The sequence below is a fragment of the Schistocerca cancellata genome, chromosome 12 (assembly GCF_023864275.1).
Source record: "Schistocerca cancellata isolate TAMUIC-IGC-003103 chromosome 12, iqSchCanc2.1, whole genome shotgun sequence".
In the NCBI taxonomy this organism is placed as follows: domain Eukaryota; kingdom Metazoa; phylum Arthropoda; class Insecta; order Orthoptera; family Acrididae; genus Schistocerca; species Schistocerca cancellata.
Window position 1 is genome coordinate 154,127,073 of NC_064637.1, and position 20,523 is coordinate 154,147,595.

The 20,523-nt window shown below is 40.5% G+C and overlaps 1 protein-coding gene across 2 annotated transcripts in view; it reads right to left on the reverse strand.

The window, feature by feature from the left end:
* Window positions 1-20,523, reverse strand: part of LOC126109414 (protein draper) — a 450,571-nt gene that overhangs the window by 40,222 nt on the left and 389,826 nt on the right. For both annotated transcript variants that reach the window (XM_049914450.1, XM_049914449.1), the window contains 3 exons: window positions 12,748-12,855; window positions 8,516-8,680; window positions 3,813-4,019 (listed from right to left, as the gene is read on the reverse strand). In XM_049914450.1, the coding sequence (XP_049770407.1) occupies window positions 3,813-4,019; window positions 8,516-8,680; window positions 12,748-12,855 (480 nt within the window). The remainder of the gene's footprint in view (window positions 1-3,812; window positions 4,020-8,515; window positions 8,681-12,747; window positions 12,856-20,523) is intronic.

The window sequence follows — 20,523 nt, forward strand, 5'->3', positions numbered from 1 at the left end:
CCAGAAGCATCGGTAACAATTGGCGAAACTGTATACGAAACACTAAAGTGAAATCTGTATACCGAAAGATGGTAATACACGCACATTTCAGTTGTTCAGAGCAATGAGGCAGATGACACCTCAGAGCTGCAGACTAAACCAGATATAAGTTAAAGCATCCACTAATGACATTTTAGCAAGGCTTAGAAATACATCTAACTTTCAGATATGACGTGCAAGCTATGAAAGCTCTCTCTAGTATGGCTAAGGAAATTGAGAAGGCGCTGGGAGCACAGAGATGCAGTAACAAGAGCAAAGGAGGAGAACAGAATGAAAGAGAACAAAAGATCATGTTCTGCCATACATTGGTGCAGCTACGACAAGAATCAGCCGATCGAGCTCATATTCATTAAAGACAAAAAAGATGCACCATAAAGGTATTAGCCAAGTGGTATGTAAATCAGTAGAAATGTACATGTACAGACAAACAAATGATTATAATTTCAGAAAAATTGGATGATTTATTCAATAGAAATATCTTCAAAAAATTGAGCAAGTCAATAACATGTTGGTCCACCTCCGACCCTTATGCAAGCAGTTATTCAGATTAGTATTGATTGATAGGAGTATCACTCCTGGTTGTTACAGCAATACTATGGGTGACAGTCAGGTTGGTGTCCCATCGTTGTATAGAGCATCTCCAGACGCATCGTCAGCCTGAAGTCCCACTGACTGTAGTAGAATTGTCTTCAGAGAGTCCTGCTTTGAACACAGTCCTAATGACTAACTAAGACCTCTCTGGACATGCCCCAGACAGCGTTGGAATAACAACCTGATTGTTGCCCACCACACAGCTTGACAACCAGAAGGTATTATCTGGGGTGCCATTTCATTTCATAGCAGCACCCCTTTGGTTGTCACGAGCAGCATCCTTACAGCACAGTGGGATGTCAATGATATTCTGAGCCTTGTTTTGTTGTCCTTCATGGCAAGCCATCCTGGAGTTACATTTCAGCAAGATAATGCCCGCCCACACACGGTGAGAGTTTGTCTGTGTGCTTGCCAAACCATACCTTGGCCATCAAAATCCCTGGATCTCTCCCCAGTTCAGCACATCTGGAGCATTATGGGCAGGACCCTCCAACTGGATGGAATTTGGCACAGTATGTCTCAGGAGGACACATCCAACAAACCTATCAATCAATCCCAAACTGAATGACAGCTTGTCTAAAGGCCAAAGATAGACCAACACATTATTGACTTGCTTAACTTGTGAGGCTCTCTCTTGAATAAATCATCCATTTTTTTCTGCAATTGTAATCATTAGTTTGTCTGCACATGTACACCATATCTACCAATTTCTGTCCCATTTGGACAATTCCTTTGTGGTTCTTTTTTTTGTCATGGAGAGTATTTCAACCACCTGCTAAAAATGAAGAACCTTCTATGCAGTGTAAAAGCTAGCCTTGCGCTTCATACATCTGGGGGTCTGTCACATTACATGGAAATATAGAAAAAGTGACAGACAAATGCAGCACTGTCTTCCTACATTAGATGGAATGTATATGTAATGTAAGTGTGAGCTTCTGCCGACACCTTTCTACTGACTGACACTACCCAGCAATGATGGAAAACTCCCACCGAGTCTTACCAGTGCAATTAACTTGCATCACTGTGGTTCACCCTGCTGCTAGCACACTTCCTCACCAGGTGGTGATATTAAACTGGTTTGTGTTTCACGTTGTGACCGTCACCCCATGTTCTGAAACTTGAGCTGTGATTGCCTGCTTCGAGGTGACTCTACCAGTGCCATGTTTGACTGTTCTTTGTTAGGCAGTTTCTTGCACCGTGTACATCTACTTTCACATCTCCATCTACATTCATATTCGGCAAGTTACTGTGAAGTGCATGGCAGAGGGTACTTCCCATTGTACTATATATTAAGATACAGAGCACGGGAAGAATGGCTTGTTAAATGCCACTCTGCAAGCTACAGTTACATGGACAGTTTCAAACGTTTGAAGAATCACCACCAAAACATGAAGGCGTTCCCATGCAATAATAGGTCATCCTTTATGAGTGAACACCTGATGCATCAGAGCTCTGGGCAGAGATCTGTGATGGGACTTCTCTTTGCTGTTGTTTCCATGTAATGATTGAGAAGACGGAAAACTTTAAATAATAATAATATCATTTAAAAAATCAAGATGTGAAAAGTCATTATGTACCTCATAAAGTAACATATGAAAGGAAAGGAAATTCATGCCAATTTCCTTCAAGTTTCCAAGTCGACAACAGAGTTTAAATTTGGTTGGGGCAGCTTTGATGACGATGTGTTTAGTGATCGACCAACATGTGCCTCTAGCGTAGAAATTATTGCAAAAGTGCATAAAATGGTCATGGAGGATTGCCACTTGAAAGTGGAGAAACTGCTGATGCTGCAGAGATATCACCTGAATTAGCATATCACATTTTAACAATGGAATTGGGTATGAGCAAATTATCTGATGGATGGGTGCCACAACTCTTTATGTAGGATCGGAAATCCATCAGAATGGAAATGTCCAAACAACATTTGAACTGTTTTTATAGCAACCAACAGGACTTTTTGTGCCAGTTTGTGACCACAGAGGAAACTTGGGTCAACTACTATATCCCAGAGACAGAACAACAGTCGAAACAGTGGAAACATATTGATTCAATACCAACAAAGAAAACTAAAGCAGTAAAGTCGGCCAGAAAGATCATGGCATCAGTTTTCTGATATGCAAAAAGGATTCTGCTGATAAATTATCTTCCCATTGGTCAAACTATTACAGGACAATACTACAGTAACTCCACATACCAATACAGCATAAGATACATGAAAAAAGGCCAGGTTTCGTAAGGAAGAATGTCACCTCCTGTCAATACAATGTGCACCAACATGCAAGTGTCATTGCTATGGCAAAAATATATGAAATAAGATACGAATTGGTGTCAAACCTGGCTCTGCCACCTGATTTGACTCCATCAGGCTTATATCTCTACTCAAAGATCACTCTGTTTTTGGTGGACAGATATTGTCTTCAAACATAGAACCGACAGTCTTAGCTGATGGGTATTTTGCAGGCCTGGATGAATCTCATTTTCAAGAGGGGATCTAGCCACTGGAACATCGATGTACCAGGTGCATTAGTATACACTGAGACTTCACTGAAAAATAAAGAAGTTTCACTGAGGTAAGTCATTTCTTTCTGTTCCATTCCAAGAACTTTTCAAATTACCCTCATAGATTAGGCGTATCTTTGCAATCGCTGCAAATCGATACAGGGGGGCAGCCAAATGAAAATGAGACAGAAGAAAAGGAAGTAAGTAAATAAGCTGATCAGTATCTCAAAAGTAACTGCCATAACTGTTAATACATTAATCACACTGTGAGACAAGATGGTCAATGCCTTCATCGAAAAATGTTTGCTGTTGCCTACGGAACCACAATTGTATTCAAGCACACTCCTCTCTATCAAAAGGAAATGGACAGCCACAAGTGTCTTTCTTCAAGGCTCCAATAAATACAGAAATCACAGAGATAGGGACTGCATAAAGGAAGTGTAAGGGCTTCCCAGTGAAACTCCTGTAGTATATTCTAAACAACAAAATGCCTGCCCACACGTTACCAAGGTTGTTTCGAATATGCAGCTTATTTGAAATGTATTGGTACTGCTAGTATTAACTGTAGTTGCCACTTCATATGTAACAATTAGCCATCACACTTTTCATTTTCTGTACGCAGCTTTTGTTTTCGTGAAAAGCAGTAAAGGAGTAGGAATGTGTATAGCTGGTTCTGGACGCACCGTATATGACCTCAGGGCATCTCTGCTTGCAGCCCAGCCCGTAGAAGCCGAGCTTGCACGGCTGCGTGCAGTCAGGGCCCTCCCAGCCAGCAGCACACACGCACTCCCCGGTCTGCGGGTCGCACGAGCTGTTGTTCTGGCAGATGCAGGTCTCCGAGCAGTTCTCCCCGTAGCTGCCTTCCTCGCATCGGGTCTCGCAACTCACACCTGTTCCGGGGAAGACAACACCAGGCCAATGTTACAGCAGTTCTGTAGGTACAACACACACACACACACACACACACACACACACACACACACACACACACACACACACTCTCTCTCTCTCTCTCTCTCTCTCTCTCTCTCTCTCTCTCTCTTTTTGTGTCAGTGTTACGGACGCACTCTATATCCAATAAATTTCTTCACAAGAAAGACCCTTTGTCCATCATAACCTAAATTTTCATGTAAAAATGTTGGTTCTGGTGTAACGGTGCAGACCCATTCAAATGAAAGATAAAAATGCTTAAAGCTGTCTGTCTCTTTTCCAAATCAGTCATATTACTTATCTATATTACCAAGCAACCATCCCAGAACCAAGACCCACTTGCAGGATGCATATCTAATGGCTTGTGGGGGGAAGGGAGGGATGAGAGGGGGGAATGGAATGATTATTGACCGAATTTAAAAATTTGAATTCTGTCATAATCTACTCATTAAGAGACATAATCCTGCACTGAAAGTTCAACAGAATAAGACAAGTATTAATGACAAAAATTGTGCGTAACTGACGGCACGGTAAAATCCAGACTTTATTGGTCCAGTATTTGAGAATGAGAGCACTCAGGGACTTTCAACAATTTTACACATAATTTCAAAACTTTATGAAACTTTTTATCCTTGACAATCACCCCCTCCCCCACAACGATATGGTGAAAGGAAAAAGTTTATCACTTGCCAGTGCCACACTCTCTCTTTTCATACACTAAAACTTCAACATCAGACACGACTTTTAATTTATACTTCTTTACTGTCAACTCTATCCCACAACACAGTTTATGGACAGTATCCACATATACCACTAAATTTACGTGCAAAATTATATCACTGCATGACACACAGTTCAGGAGGTAAAGCATCATAAACACAAGATGCAGGAAAAACTAGTTTTTGCTTAAAACAGAGTGTCTCGAACAATAAAGATTTTACATGCTAAGTGTCAAATATTTAACTCATTTGTAAATCAATTTGAAGCTGTTTTGTGCATTCAAGTTCAGTTCTTTAAGCAATCTGGAGTTTACTGGTAGTTACTCTATCAGGTCTGTCTCTGTTGTTTCCCTTTACCAAAAGCACAGTAACCCTGCCACCCCCAGTTCTCTGAAGAATCAAACTCCATTGAATAAAACAAGTTCAAATATCTGATTATTTTAAAAATGAATTAATGTGTTAAATACTTGGTATTAAGCATTAAAACATTTCAGCAAGAAAATGTTTGAAATTATGTGTACAGTTTATTGGAAGTCACTATACCTGGGTGAGAACAACAAAGTGACTGACATGAAGCTGTTTACAGAGCTGCTACCATAGGAACAGTTAATCAGAGAATGCAATTGATCGCACCTTCTGTTCCATTCAGTGCTGTTAATTCTCTATGCTACAGCTACTATAACCAGTTGCAGACATTTGAAGCCAGTAGCCTAAACAGCTGTGATCCATTTCCTTGTGTGCTTTGTTTCCCTTTGTTACGAGATTATTGTGTGCCATAAAATGTTTGAAGCCTGCAGCAGAAGGGTACAGAAAAGTATGTCTGCTAAACAGAAAGTTCAGTGATCTTCTCGTGTTTTCCATGACCAGACATGTGAATATTGGTATGTGAATATTTTGAGAAGGAGAAGTGTGATTATATTGTCTCTAATGAAGATTGTCAAAAGAACTAAAGACATTTTGAAGATCAAAATTTATAAAGATAAATACTGTGCAGAAGGGAAAGAGCCTAGCTCATCCAAACAGTGGATAGGAGAAGAATAGAACAACAATTAAGAAACTTGGGCTCATTCCAACAAGATGCTATTCGTTGCAACGTACACAAATATTGTCATAGAACAGAATAACCAAGTATAAGAAAAATATGCATTACTCTTCGCAAGGCAGAATTATTCAGTGGCAGCAAGACTTCTTTATTCATGTTCGTCAGAGTCCTCTGTTTTTGGTGATGTTGGAGTGTGGCATTTTCGATTTTTAATAAACACTGTTAAAGTGTCATTCAAAGATATTGTATGGCTCAATCACATGTAGATATATGCCATCATTCCACCAGAAAAGACTGGACAGACAATAGTACATGCAGAAGTTCTGCTGTTCTTCCAGGGAGGGGCAAAAGAATTACTATGTTGGCATGCCGAAATTTCATCTGGTTTCATACCTATCTGACGGCTCATTTACAAATCAAGGAAAACAAACGTCTATCACGAGGAGATAAACCATGATAGTTTTCTTAAATGGTTCACAACAAACTATTGGAAAACTTAGACCAGCTGTCTGTCACTGTATTGGCTAATGCTGCTTACCATTCAATTACTGACGATAAAGCTCTGACGATGGCAACATTGTTGAGTGGCTGAAATGCTACAATGTGAAAGTTCAGGATGACTTCCATCAGATGGATACAGTGAAAACAAATAAGCTACAGTTTCAACAGTTTGTTGTGAATGGAGTGGCTAAACAACATGGCCACACATTCTCAGGCTTCCACCATACCACTACCACTTCAAAGCCATAAAAATGTTTTGGGAGGACATTACCATTATTTGGCAACAAATAACAAAAACTTCACTGTGAGAGAAATTCAGAAACTGTTAGAGGAAGCAGTGGCACAAATAACAACAGAGAAGAGAAGTAATGTTTTACACCACACAGAAATGGTGTAATCAGCAACTCTTGCACAGATTAGAACACACACAATGGTCATACTGATGAAGAAAGTGACTTTGAACTATGTAGCATTTGTCCTTTGCCATAATTTGTTCATATTTTATATGTTTGTGTTTCATATTTTTAACTGAATGGTGTATACTGCATTTCCTCAATAAATATCATCATCTTATTAAGGAATGCCCCCCCTGCACAAGTATTATGTACTGCACGCACACTACAGTATTCGTAAGTATGCAAGTATTTTATACTATTTTACGTTTGTGAGTTATTGTATTTAAATGAACATTTCAGTTCTATTTCACCACCCCTTTCATATTGAAAACATCAATTAAATGTATATTTTTCTGATTATTGTAAAAAAACAGTCTGCTTCCTGTTGCAGTTGTTGAGATACATAAATAACAGTAAAATAGAATCACAGGAATTCATTCATTAAGTGACAAGGCTATTACGATCCTGCAAAGCGAACTCAACACTGCACGTTAAAATGCATCGTGAGAAGGTAGTCAGTACGCAACTGCACAGCTATTGCACATACAGCCATGTGGCATGCGAACACACCTGCTAACAAATAACATCGCACCTTTACACACTCAACTGTCTTCAAAATGGTTCAAATGGCTCTGAGTACTATGGGACTTAACATCTATGGTCATCAGTCCCCTAGAACATAGAACTACTTAAACCTAACTAACCTAAGGACAGCACACAACACCCAGCCATAACGAGGCAGAGAAAATCCCTGACCCCGCCGGGAATCGAACCCGGGAACCCGGGCGTGGGAAGCAAGAATGCTACCGCACGACCACAAGATGCGGGCAAACTGTCTTCCAGTGTCAAATCGCTTTGTTGTTCCAAGTCAGGTATAAGTGCTCTCATTATCAAACAATGGAAGAGTAAACTCTGGGTAATTTGTGCTCCATTTTAATAAAACCTAATTTATCATGCACGGCAACGTTTATGACATCATACATCCTGAACTGTTTGTCGGGATTTGTTGATACTGGTCCAAAAAAAAGTTGCAAACAGAATTACTAGTAAATTAAAATGCTGTGCCCGATAATGAAGTTTTTTTTTCTCTCATTATTTTGTAAGGGTCGTGGGAGTGGGTGGTGTGTCAGTGAGCAAAAGTTTTGAAACTGTGTACAAGGCTTACTGGAAGTTAGTAAGTGTCCTCATTCTCAAATACTAGAAAATATAATCTGGGTAATTTGTATGCTGTGAGTTATGCTTCCTCGAGATATAGACATAGTTTCTACTTTTAGTATTTGACTCACTGTGTTACACTTTTAAGAGATTGTATCTCTTAATAAGTACTTCACAACAGCATTACAGGAAAAAATATGTTTACATAATTGACCTCATCAAAAATATGAAAAAAAAAATGCCTCAAAGTACCTGAACAGACATTTACAAAAACAATTTACAATATAATTTCTACCAATTAGAAATTACTATATAATGACTAATAGAATGGTCTATCAATGCCCCCCCCCCCCCCCCCCCCGTCTCTAAGCCCCCGTAACAGGTGTCCCATATGTCCAGCATGGAATGTGTGTCTTCAACTGTCCATGCTTTAGCTTGTCAAAAAGGCTAAGCCAGCATCCTTTCAGCTCAGGATGGACAGAAATATTCAGTAGTTGTGGTCAATGACATTTTGTCAACTCACGTACTACAGCACTATTTCCCCGTCTTCAAGGAAAAAGAGATTTCATAAGATGCAGACATACTCTACAACTGTGCCAGCAGAGCTAAGTAACTACACCGGACACAGAGAGGTTCAGACTCACCCTTCCACTCGGGCTTGCAGATGCAGCGGCCCGTCTCCGGGTCACAGCCGATGCTGTTGTCATCGTGGCACTGGCAGATCTGCGTGCAGCCGTGGCCGAACCAACCCGAGTCGCAGCGTCGCTCGCATACTTCCCCGACATAACCGGGACGGCATGTGCATGTTCCTGCACACCAGATGTCTCAAGTTAACTACTCTCCTTCCTGCAGACACAAGTGCACTTTTTATATCGATAATCTTTTGCATGTAGAGGCCCACAGCTGACACGAATTTCTTCGAGGAAGTCACTTTCCTGCATAAGCAGTGGCTTTATTTTTTAAATAAATCATATCAAAGTAAAAATTGTTAGTATATACCATAAAGCAAATTCATGGAAAAGAAATAAAACTTCTGATGTTAGCAAAAAAATATGCTGTGGGAGACAGCAACAGACTTGTAGGAGCAGTTTAACAGAATGGACATTGCCCTCAAAATATCCTACAAGATGAACATTAAATGTAGTCCAATTAAACCAGATAATACTGAGAGAATTATAGAATGCACCTGCAGAGTCTCTCCAAATCAGCGAACTCCCTGCATCTTGCATTGCTGGGGGTGGAACGTTGGCAGCACATTCGTGTCACTGCATAAGCTAAGGGCTGGGTTATGTTGGGGGGTGGAATTCAACTACATTACAATTAAAACAATTAAATTAATTGATTATATTAATCACAATTAAACACACTGTACTCACCAATGTTTTCCACTTTCTTGAAGCCATAGTTCAACATGTTAACATTTATATGCAAACACCAATACCAATGTTTCATGTGGAACTCAAATGCAGATAATCCATTATCACTGTCTTCAGATCATATCCTTTTGGTTATTTTGATACACAAACTTTTAGTCACACCTCAAAGGAAATAGTTTGAGTGGAGACAGATCCGGTGAGTGCAAGGACCAGAGCCCTTTGAAATTACTCTGTCTCCAAAGATTTCATCAGAAAGTCATAGGGACTAGAGTGCAATATCAGCAGCAGCATTGTCTTGTTGGAAAAATGAATGACAGATTTCATTTTAATGGATAAATTATCTAGGAACAATAGACATTGGAAATGAGCATATTATCGAAAAAGATCAGCCCCGTAATTCACACTCGCATTATGGCAATCCACACTCTGATTTTCTATGCATGCAATGGTGTTTCTTTTAAGTCATGGTAATTTTCTGATGACCTAATTCGTGAATTTTGGGAATTAATGTGGCGATATAGGTGAAACCAGGCCTCATCAGTGAAAAATTTTAGATCTAAACACCAAATCCATCCCAGTTAACCAATCGCTGAAACCATTCACAATATGCTATTTGTTTTGCATGGTCCTTATTGGACTCCACAACCTTCTATTTTGTTAAAAGTGTGGTCCTGCCAGTTCGTGGTACGTCGTGAACTAAACAAACTGGAATTTGTGAATTAAATCACATACAGTGTCAGAATGTGGATATGTTGAAGCACGAAAACTCAATCTAAATTGCAGCCTCACATGTTCCGTATCACTTCCTCCTGCACAAAAAACCACTTCCATTAAAAATGCTGTCTCTGCAATAGTAAGCATTGTCACTCCACTCACCTTACACAAGACAATAACACAACTAACAGCTGCAACACACACGCAACACTACTACCCCACCCTACCACTGCAGGTCCACAGAATACATGCAGGCAAGATCTGAATGTGCTGTCAACCCTATGTGCCCTGCAATGCGAAACTCGCAAGACATGCTGCTGCAGAAAGACTTTGTGGATGCACAAAATTGGATGATAAAAGTAGTAGATGAGCTTTGTTATTTGGTCAGAAAACAACTGACGATGGACAAAGTAGAAAGAATATAAAATGCAGATGGGCTATAGCATGGGACTAAAGCTTTTCTGAAAAGAAGAATTTGTTAACATCTATAAATTTGTGTGTTAGAAAGTTTGTTGTGAAGGTACCAGTAAACCTCCAGTTCTTTAAAGAATCAAACTCTCATGTATAAAACAGCTTCAAACACCCGACTAGAAATAAGTTACGGTGTTAAATATTCGCTTTAAGCACCTACGAGAGACGAAGTTTAGGAATTGTTTGAAAGCCTGTTTGTATGAAGTCCCTAACTGCTCTCATTATGAAACGCTGGATGAGTACAGTCTGGCTAATTTGCACTGCATTTTAAGATAAAGCTAGTTTATCACACATCTCAATATTTACAATGTCATATCTCCTGAACTGTGTGTCATACAATGGTATAATTTTGCAGGTATACTGAGTGAAATGAGGGCTGTCCAAAAAATATCAAACCATAGTTTTTATTGTTGAAACCAACAATGGTATGAGGACAGTATGCTCTCTATGTCTCTACGCATATGTAGTGCACACCCCTGATGTTTTTCATGCTTGAGGAAATGACACTCACTGGCTAGCTGTTGAAAAGTAAGTGGTAGTTATCAGATTTTGTGTTGGTGCAAAATGACAGAAAAAGAGGAACAATGTTACTGCATCAAATTTTGTTTTAAGCTTGGCAATCCTCATGTTGAAACAATCCACAAGATTCAACCAATGTTTCAGGACAAAGGAATGAGTGCCACATGGATAAAAGAAAGTAGAACCATTTCAAAGATGACTGCACATCAGTGAAGAGTGAAGCACCTTCAGGCAGGCTCTCAACATCCACAAATGAGGTTGTTATTGATCATGTAAGAATGCTAATGATGCATGATAGATGAATTACAATCAGAGAACTTTCAAACGAGGTTGTAATTAGTACTGGATCCATTCATTTCATTTTAACAGAACATTTACATCTCGGGAGAATCTCAGCAAAATTTGTGCCAAAGTTGCTAACAACTGAGCTCAAACAACTTCATTTAGAGACACTGGAAACTGTGAACAGTTATCCCAACTTTCATAACACAGTGATCACTGGTGGTGAGTCCTTGGTTTATGGGTACAATACAGAAATGAAGATCGAGTCACTGCAATGGAAGCATCCATCATACCCGAGACCCAAAAAACAAGGCAGTTCTGACCACCTTTTTCTAACTCCAATGGTGTGGTCCATCAAGAGGATAGCCCAGATGGTGCTTATGTCAATAAGGTGTACTACCATGGGGCCCTGCATCGCCTTCATAAAATGGTGAGATGCAAATGGCCAGACTCTATGGCAGTGGGCACCTTCACCACAATGAAGCACTCACTCATCATTCTCAATAATTCAGAGTTTTTTGGCCAAACACAACACAGCTATGGTTTGCCAGCCTCCCTTTTCCCCTGATCTAGCACTGAGTGACTTGTGGTTTTTCCATAAACTGGAAAAAGACACAGAAACGGACCAGATTTCATAACAGGGAAGGCATTATGCAGAATTCGACAGAGCAGCTGCACACCTTTCAAAGGACTCTTCCCAGCAATGCTTCCAGCATTGTGAGAGGTGTGTAGAATCTGAAGGGGACTACTTTGAAGATCATCAGCCTCAAACAGCAGTATCATAATAAAGACTGATCTTATTCATATAAGTAAAAGTCTGATACTATTTGAACAGCCCTCATACATGTAGTTAATGTCTGCAAAGTGTGTTACCAATAGAGTTAGTAGTACCAATTCAAAAATAACAGTGAAGTGCATAGCTGCAACACTAGAAGGAAAATTTCTCTGGTGTCTTTCTTTGTACTTGTACTGCAAAAGTTGAAGCATGCCCTTGTAAAGTTCTCTCAGATATTTGTCTGCTTCAGTGAAAAATTTTTGCCACTTTTTCACATCTGCTTCTGCTTTTGAGGTTAATGGATGTGCTGACCTTTGCTCATCTTCTACAAAGTCCATTTTTAAATTGCTCATACCACTTGAAAACTGTCTTCAGCATTATTATCGCCATACCCCAATTTCAACATTTAACGATTTTCTTTGGCACTTCGCTGCATCTTGGAACACAACTTAATGTTCAGGCATTGTTTGTAATCCACAACATGCAACACACGTGGTAAACACCTCCTCACTCTAGTGTCTCTGGATGCTGATTAATAAGTCAGACTGTGTTCTAATTCAGTGCTGTCTGTCTCATCAGATAAGACGATCAGACAAATTACATCAAATCATGGAGCATCAGTAGCAGCTGCTAAAAAAGTTCATTCACCGTAATTTTTGAGCACATCTTGTACGCCCACTTAACAACTGAACAGTGATTGTCTTACCTCATTACATTTACAAATTCACCATCAACTCACCATTCTGCGGGTTGCAGGCGGCACTGTTCAGACAGCGGCACTGTTGGGAGCAGTCCTTGCCGTAGTGCTCCTGATTGCAGGGGCGGTCGCACTGCGTGCCCTCCCACCCTGTATTAAAAAGAGTGCTCAAATAAGTAATTTAAAAGCTTCACTGGGTGCTCTAAGTAGAGCTATGCAAGATAGAAAGTGTATTAAAAGGAAAATTCACTAGTGAAAACTGTAAAACTATGAGACAGTAACTGTCAAGTAATTACCTTAAAGAGGTAAAATATTTAGTATTGCTGACAGACACACACTCTCATGAACCAAAACATTATGACCACCTGCTTAATAGGGTGTTTATTTACCTCTGGAATGCAATACAGTGGCAACTGTGTGTGGCATCCATGATATTCATCTTCAGTGGTTTCTGGAGCTATAAAGTACCATCACGTCAAGGGCACCAATGTGATAGTTTGTAGGGAGAGGGTGGGGGTGGGAGGGAGGGAGGGGGTGGGGGGTGGGGCTAGACCAGTGTGTATGGCGTATTTTTAATATTTCGAAAGACAAATGGCACCCTTAAGTAGCCATAAAAAATTTTCGGATTCGACCATGTTAAAAACCTGTGCCATACTGACTTTTAAATTGTTTTCATGAAAGAAAGAACACCTGAATACACTATATTTTTTTTACTTTCTCCAAGAGCTGGGCTGGACAGAGCAGGGGTTTCGCACAGTCACTCTTTGCCCATAGATATGGGTGTCATTACACAAGATGCCAATGCACAAGGCAAACAATTCTCTTAATTATAAGCTGGTGGTTTGTGGGCACAAAGCTCACACCCAAAACCAACCCAGGTGCGCTCCATTGGTCTCAGATCAGGCAAATTTCTGTCACAACACCATGATTTCACTATCGTCGTCCTCAAAGTACTGTAGCATGATTCTGATCTCCTGATACAGACAGTTGTCCTGCTGCCAGATGACATCGCTATCAGGGCAGACTTCAAGTGTGAAGGGATGCACCTGGTCTGTAATAATGTTCACATAGTCCACAGTTTTCGTGGTGCCTGCAATTACTACCATAAGCACCATGAAAGCCCAGGTGACTACCCCACAAACATAATATACCCCCACTAGCGTGCACCTGTAGCAGTGTACATATTTTGATCAGCATGAATGATGTGTTTAATATTTTAATGAGGGGACTTCCTACAGCTTGCACAAACATAAAGACCTGCATTTTTAATCATCAGCTGTACAATAAACCTTAATTCTCCACCAGTTTCAGTCATTCAGACTGTCATCACTGGAAGAAAATGCAAATAGAGGATGTCCGGGAAGTAGAGACGAATATTAAAGTGCTATAGAACATACAAAATTTATTGAAAATTTAATGTTTTTTCTTTCCAAATACATTAAGTAACTTCTCTCATTTATGTATGAAAAATTATATCCTCCATATGACCACCCAACACCGCATGGCAATGAGCAATGCGTTCACCGAAGTTCCCAATGACGTGTTCACAAACATCTGGTGGGATGCTGTTAATAATCCTTTTCTTTCATCCTTTAATTCGTGTCGTGTTTGTAGTTTGCTTATGTACACTTTTGATTTTACAAATCTCCACAAGGTGTAAGATTGCATGATCTGCCAAGTCATTCCTGGTTGCCACATAAAGAGAGAATTTTTTGAGGAAATTTTTCACTCTGCAGAGCAATCGCTTCGGGGGATGTGTCACACGTCACACCATCTTGTCAAAGCCAAACAACCATCATTTTCATCAATAAGAAGGGAAAAACCAATCAGAAGGCATGTTCCATTTACAGTGAGGGCAGCTCCCTCATCATTTTCTAAAAAGTACGTGCCGATCACTCCTCTTGCCCAAAACCCACACCACACCACACCACACCACACCACACCACACAGTCATGGGCTGTGGATGCATTTCATCTCCCACAGCCACTCACAGGTTTTCATTACCCCTAATTCTGCAGTTGTTCTTATTGACATACCCACAGAGGTGGAAGTGTGCCTCATCTGAGAAAATCATTCTTTTTGTGAAGCTTTCATTCTCCACTTGTTGAGCCAAGACCCAATGAGCAAATCGATGCCTCTTTCTGTGACCTGTATGCTTCAACTCTTGTGTAAGTTGAATCTTGTATGCATGCATTTTCAGATCTCTTGAAAGGATTTCATGCAGTGAACTTGGTGATAAATTCAATTGTCGAGATGTCGGCGAAGCGATTTTCTGGGGCTTACAGTCACATTGCCACACACTATAGTGATATTTTCTTGTGTTGAAAAAAAAAATCATGGTCATCCTATTTTCTTAACATTTGGAACAGAACCTGTGGTCTCAAGCTTCTGGAGCAGCTTCTGAACTGATGATTCTTTTGGAGCAGCATTCTGTCCGAGTGTCACACGCAATTCACGAACAACTGTCGTGGGGCTTTCACTGTTTTTGTAAGAACTTTTCAGCACTTGGATATCTTGCTCAGTTATCGTCTGCTCCATAATAAAAATAAACATCAAACAACAATGCTCACCCTACAAAAGCTATCAGGCTACTAAGGGGAAGGATTGCAGATAATAAACATGTAAAAACCACGGATGCCAACCGTCGTAAGAGAAAATGGCGCAAAATTCAAATTCATCCTCACTTCCCAGACCATTACATTAGATGGAAAATCAATTCATCTTTCTATTTGATGTTTCAAAAGTTCTCGATGTTACAGTGACTGTAAATGCCCATGTATTACGTACTATGACATTAAATAGTGACAAATTGGTGTTATGGTAACGCAACCAAATGTAAAGGACCTATCATGAAGACGGATCCTAGTATATTCCCACGAGGTCCACACTGTTGTGCAGCTTTTGCTGCATTTACGAGCTGGCCAAGCACACCATGTGTGGCAAGGGATGACCAAATATGTGAGCTCTAAGTAAGATCGCCCTGAAACTTTCCCTCTGTTCTTCTGCTAGCCTTTCTCTATACACGGACCAATACTTGCCCAGACGGAAAGGTCCAGAGTCACTTTGCTCGGAGCTCGTGTACTCGGTCACCAAATCAGTGCCCTCACTCATGGTGCGCTCGGCCAGTTCACAAAAGACGGTAAAAGCCACACACAGTCTGGGATCAGTCTTCACGATAGGTCACTTACGTTCGGTCGTGTGTTATTGTATGGTCAGTTTGTTGCTATTTAAAGTCATGATACATAATAGATAAGCACATAAATAATTGTCACATTGAGGGATTTTGAAACATCTAATAGAAACATGAACAGCTTTTCAATCTAATTCATTTGCCTTTCTTCCAGTGATGATGGTCTCTGTGCTAAAACTTGTAGAGAATAAAGGTTTATTTATACAGCTGATGGTAAAAAATGCAGTTCTTTATGGATGATGTGTATCAAGACAGAACCATCAACTTGGTGTAACAATAAATATGATTCAAACAATGGAATGTCCAGGTTGGACTATTAACAACATTATGGAAATGATAAATTGCCACTCACCGTAAAGCTGACTCATTAAGTTGCAGACAGGCACAAGGAAATGACTGTTACACACCAAGCGTCTGGCCAAAGCCTCCTTCAGAAAAGAAAACACACACATCCACACAAGCAGGCACACCTCACACCTCACACCTCACACCTCTCACACACACACACACACACACACACACACACACACACACACACACACACACACACACACACACACACACACACCCCTGCTATCTCTGGCTGCTGCAGCCAGAATGCAACTGGCACACTGAACAAAACCAGCAATCCACTCCAGAAATCATTCGAGCCTCGACTTACGGTACCCTACTGTCCCCACATCCTCCACCCAACAGTTTCTGCCCTTCTGCCCTATCACCACCTTCCAACCCACATCCCCTCACACTCATTGTGTGCAGCTGTCCACCAGCGCACCCACTGATCTCTTCCACTTCTCTAATCCTTTCCCTCTACAATAATAATAATAATAATAATAATAATAATAATAATAATAATCATCATCATCATCATCATCCTCCCACCCCCATCCCCTTCCCTGCCCCTCTCTGCATTGTTGCTTTCGTTCAACGTGACAGTTGCATTGTGGCCACAGCATCCAGAGATAGTGGTCACCTGTGCGTGGGGTGTGCCTACTTGTGTGTTTTCTTTTCTGAAGAAGAGTTTGGCTGAAAGCTCAATGTGTAACAGTCTTTTCCTTGTGCCTGTCTGCAACTCAATTTGTCGTCTTTGCAGTGAATAGTAATCCACCCTTTTCACAAGAAACACGATTCATCACGAAACACGATTCATCAGATCAAGTGTGACATTTTCATTGACCCACATTCCAATCTCAGTGACCTCCATGCTCATTGCACTCGAAGCTGCACCTACTTGTGACTTCAGCATCCTTAAACCATTTTCCACAGATGCTTATGGCAGTAGCACAGAAACTGCTGACCAGCTTTGCCATTTCCTAGGTGCTCAGCCCCAGGTGCCATGCCATAACAATCTGCCTTCTGTCAAAGTCTCTTATGGAAGTGGGTTTCCCCATCTGTGGCCAGTACTGTCATTAGAATGATTCCACATTCATCTCTGCTCTGCTTATATACAACACAGGATCAGAAAGTAAAGGACAATAATCTTTTCTCCCACGGTATTACAGTTGGAATGCTGAAATTTCACAACGGTATAGTTTGAAGCTTGCGCCACAGAAGGTATTTTGTTTTTATGTGCAGCTTTAGTGACAGAAATCTGAATTACGAAACAAACATGGCACATGTGTTACTTATGTCTGCTTGCGAAGAGCAGCAAAGTTTAGTTTGATACCTGTGGACCTAACGGCATAAACTGAATGAAATTCACAGGGACAAGTGTGGCACATACAGAGATGACTGTATGGATTGTAGCAGGTGGTGCACATTCTTCCAAGAGGGTTGCGTGAAACTCAATGATTCACAACACTTCAGGTAGCCAGTAAAAGCTGCATCCCCGCAGAGTGTTGGAGCCACTGAGGCAGCAATTTTGAATGGCCGTGTATGCAGCTGCAAACCGTATCACAGCAGTTCAAAATATCCTGGTACTGTGTACAATATTGTTCATGACACGTTGAAATTTCATAAAGTTATTGCTCACTTGGTGCTTAAGAACCTGGCAAGGACAAGTGAATGATGCCAAGTTTCAATCACTTGACGCATTACACCTCAAAAGGGCATGGCTTTCTGAAAGGAATCATCACTGGTGATGAGTCGTGGGTGTACCACTACATTCAAAACCCAGCAGGCCTCTACAGAGTGGAAACATGCTGATTCCCCAGTACAAAAAAATTCAAAGTGAGTCGCTCTACCAGGAAAGCACTTCTAACAGTGTTCTGGGATATGCACAGTGTGTTACTGGTGGACTTTGCTGAACACAGGACCACTGTGAAAGCTGCAGCCTACATTAAAACTTCGGTTACATTGTATTGTGCCCTTTGTGACAAATGCCACAATATTAATGCTGTCGGTGTCAAACTTATTCGTGACAATACTCGTCTCCATGTTGCTGCTCCCACTTGTGAGAAAATCATCAAATTTGGGTGGGAGGTGCACCATACAGTCCGGACATTGCATTGTCAGACTTTCATGTTTGGTCTCATCAAGAAATCCCTGGCTGGTCAACGCTTTGTGACAGATGAGGAAGTGAAATTGGCAGTCTGCAGATGGCTATACTTGAACCAAACATACTTCTATGACCAGGTCATATTACAAGTAGGTAAAAGGCGTCAAATTATTGTGCATTACTTTCCACCTCTGCTCGTACTTTCCTTCCTGCATGATGTGCCTGTCAGACCACCAGGTGGTATTCATTACTGCCACACAGAGTGGCCACGCGGTTTCAGGCGCCATGTCACAGATTGTGCAGCTAATAGTTTCAAAACCTAGAATAGCTGCTTATTCTTTTACATATGTTCATTAGTACTACTATATGGACAAACTAAGTTGAAACCATGGTGGACGATGGAAGCAACTGTGAATGGAAAACGCCTTTACGATCACTCTAACCAGCCACTGCACCAAGTGTCAATTTGTCTTTGTATATAGCACTATTTCGACAATATTATGAAAATGATAGATTGCTACTTGCCACGTGGTGAAGATGTTGAGTTGTCGACAGGCACAACATAAAGACAGCTATATATCTTACTTTTTCATCAAAAGGTCTCCTTCAAAAGTAGAAAAAATACAAAACACACAGACACACACAAGTACAACTCGCACACATACGAGCATTGTCTCTAGCCACTAAGGCTGGGTGGTCACAGACTGTGGTGTGTGTGTGTGTGTGTGTGTGTGTGTGTGTGTGGTTTTCTTTTCCTTCTTCAGAAGGCCTTTTGACCAAAAGCTCAAATATATAGCCCTCTTCAGAAGGCCTCTTACTCATCTTGTTTTATAGACACCATTATTAATATCCCAAGTAAAGAATACATGATTATAGTACCAAAAATTTGTCATCAGAGTTTCGGGTATCTCGTACCCACCTCATACCTGCTGCAACAATTTCTCACCTCATTCACACCAGTTTAAATTAGCTTGCCACATACATGTTCTCTAGTTTTCTTTGTCACACGCCATCAACTTTGTTTTAGACTTGTTTATTTTCACGTTATATCCTTCATCTATAACATTATCTTTTGTACTTGACGATTTTTACAAAATGAAGAAAACCACAACAGTTGTTGATCCAATACAATTTTATTGTTTACAACTGGTTTCAGAATAACATAATTCCATCTTCTAGTATACGCTGTACTGATGGCAACAATATGTAACAATTATGGGTAAGCAGTCATGAAAACTTTAACAGCAAACTGATGACTGGGCATTACTCACACGAAGCATATAAGAACTAAGGTTACATCTTGCCCTATGTTACCTGTGGAGCAAAAGTTCTGTGTCCCACTTCATAAAACAGTGAACCTAAGGAGTTACCAAAATAGATAAAGACCCTTTAGAGAACTACCATCTGCAGAACCATGAAACACCTAAGAAATATTAAAAAGAACATGTGGAGAACCACACAATATGTGAAAGACACCTACATAGGAGCTCAACCACTGTCTTGCTCATATGGCCAAACTGACAACAAAACTGTAATCAGCTGAGGGGGACACAAGTATGAGCATGCCCTACATGCGATGCAAACTAAGTTGCTGCATGCAGCTATGGTAGATGGATGGTTTAAAGCTGCAAATGGGAAAACCAAATATGGATACTCTAAGACTAAGGAGGCACAGAACACGTACATTTAGATACAAAACCCGAAGGTGTGCAACCACCATATTAACAAATTTGATATAAAATGGACTTTTACAGAAGATGAAATTATATTATTCTAATAATGGTTGTAAACAATAAAATAGTGTTCAACCAACAACTGTTCCACTTTCCTTCAGTTTGTGAAAATGGAGGTGTACACTTGCACTTGTCCTACGAGCTCTGTAACTGGTAAAACATATACTATCAAAGGAAGAACCACCTGTGAATTGACACATTTTGTGTACCATCTTTTGTATAGATGTGGTTTGGCGTTATGCATCAGTATGACTGCCACCAAGTAATCAGTTACAATGAATTTGCACAGATAGAGAGTGTATACTGGCAACATGTAATATCCTGCTGGAGAGCATGTTCTTCAATACAACAGGTCGTGACCCAGTGTCTGTTTCACCACACATGCCTTCTGGAGTTGCAACGCCATTTAACCCACACACTGTGGTGCACCCATTATCTGTATTGCAGCGGAACTGTGT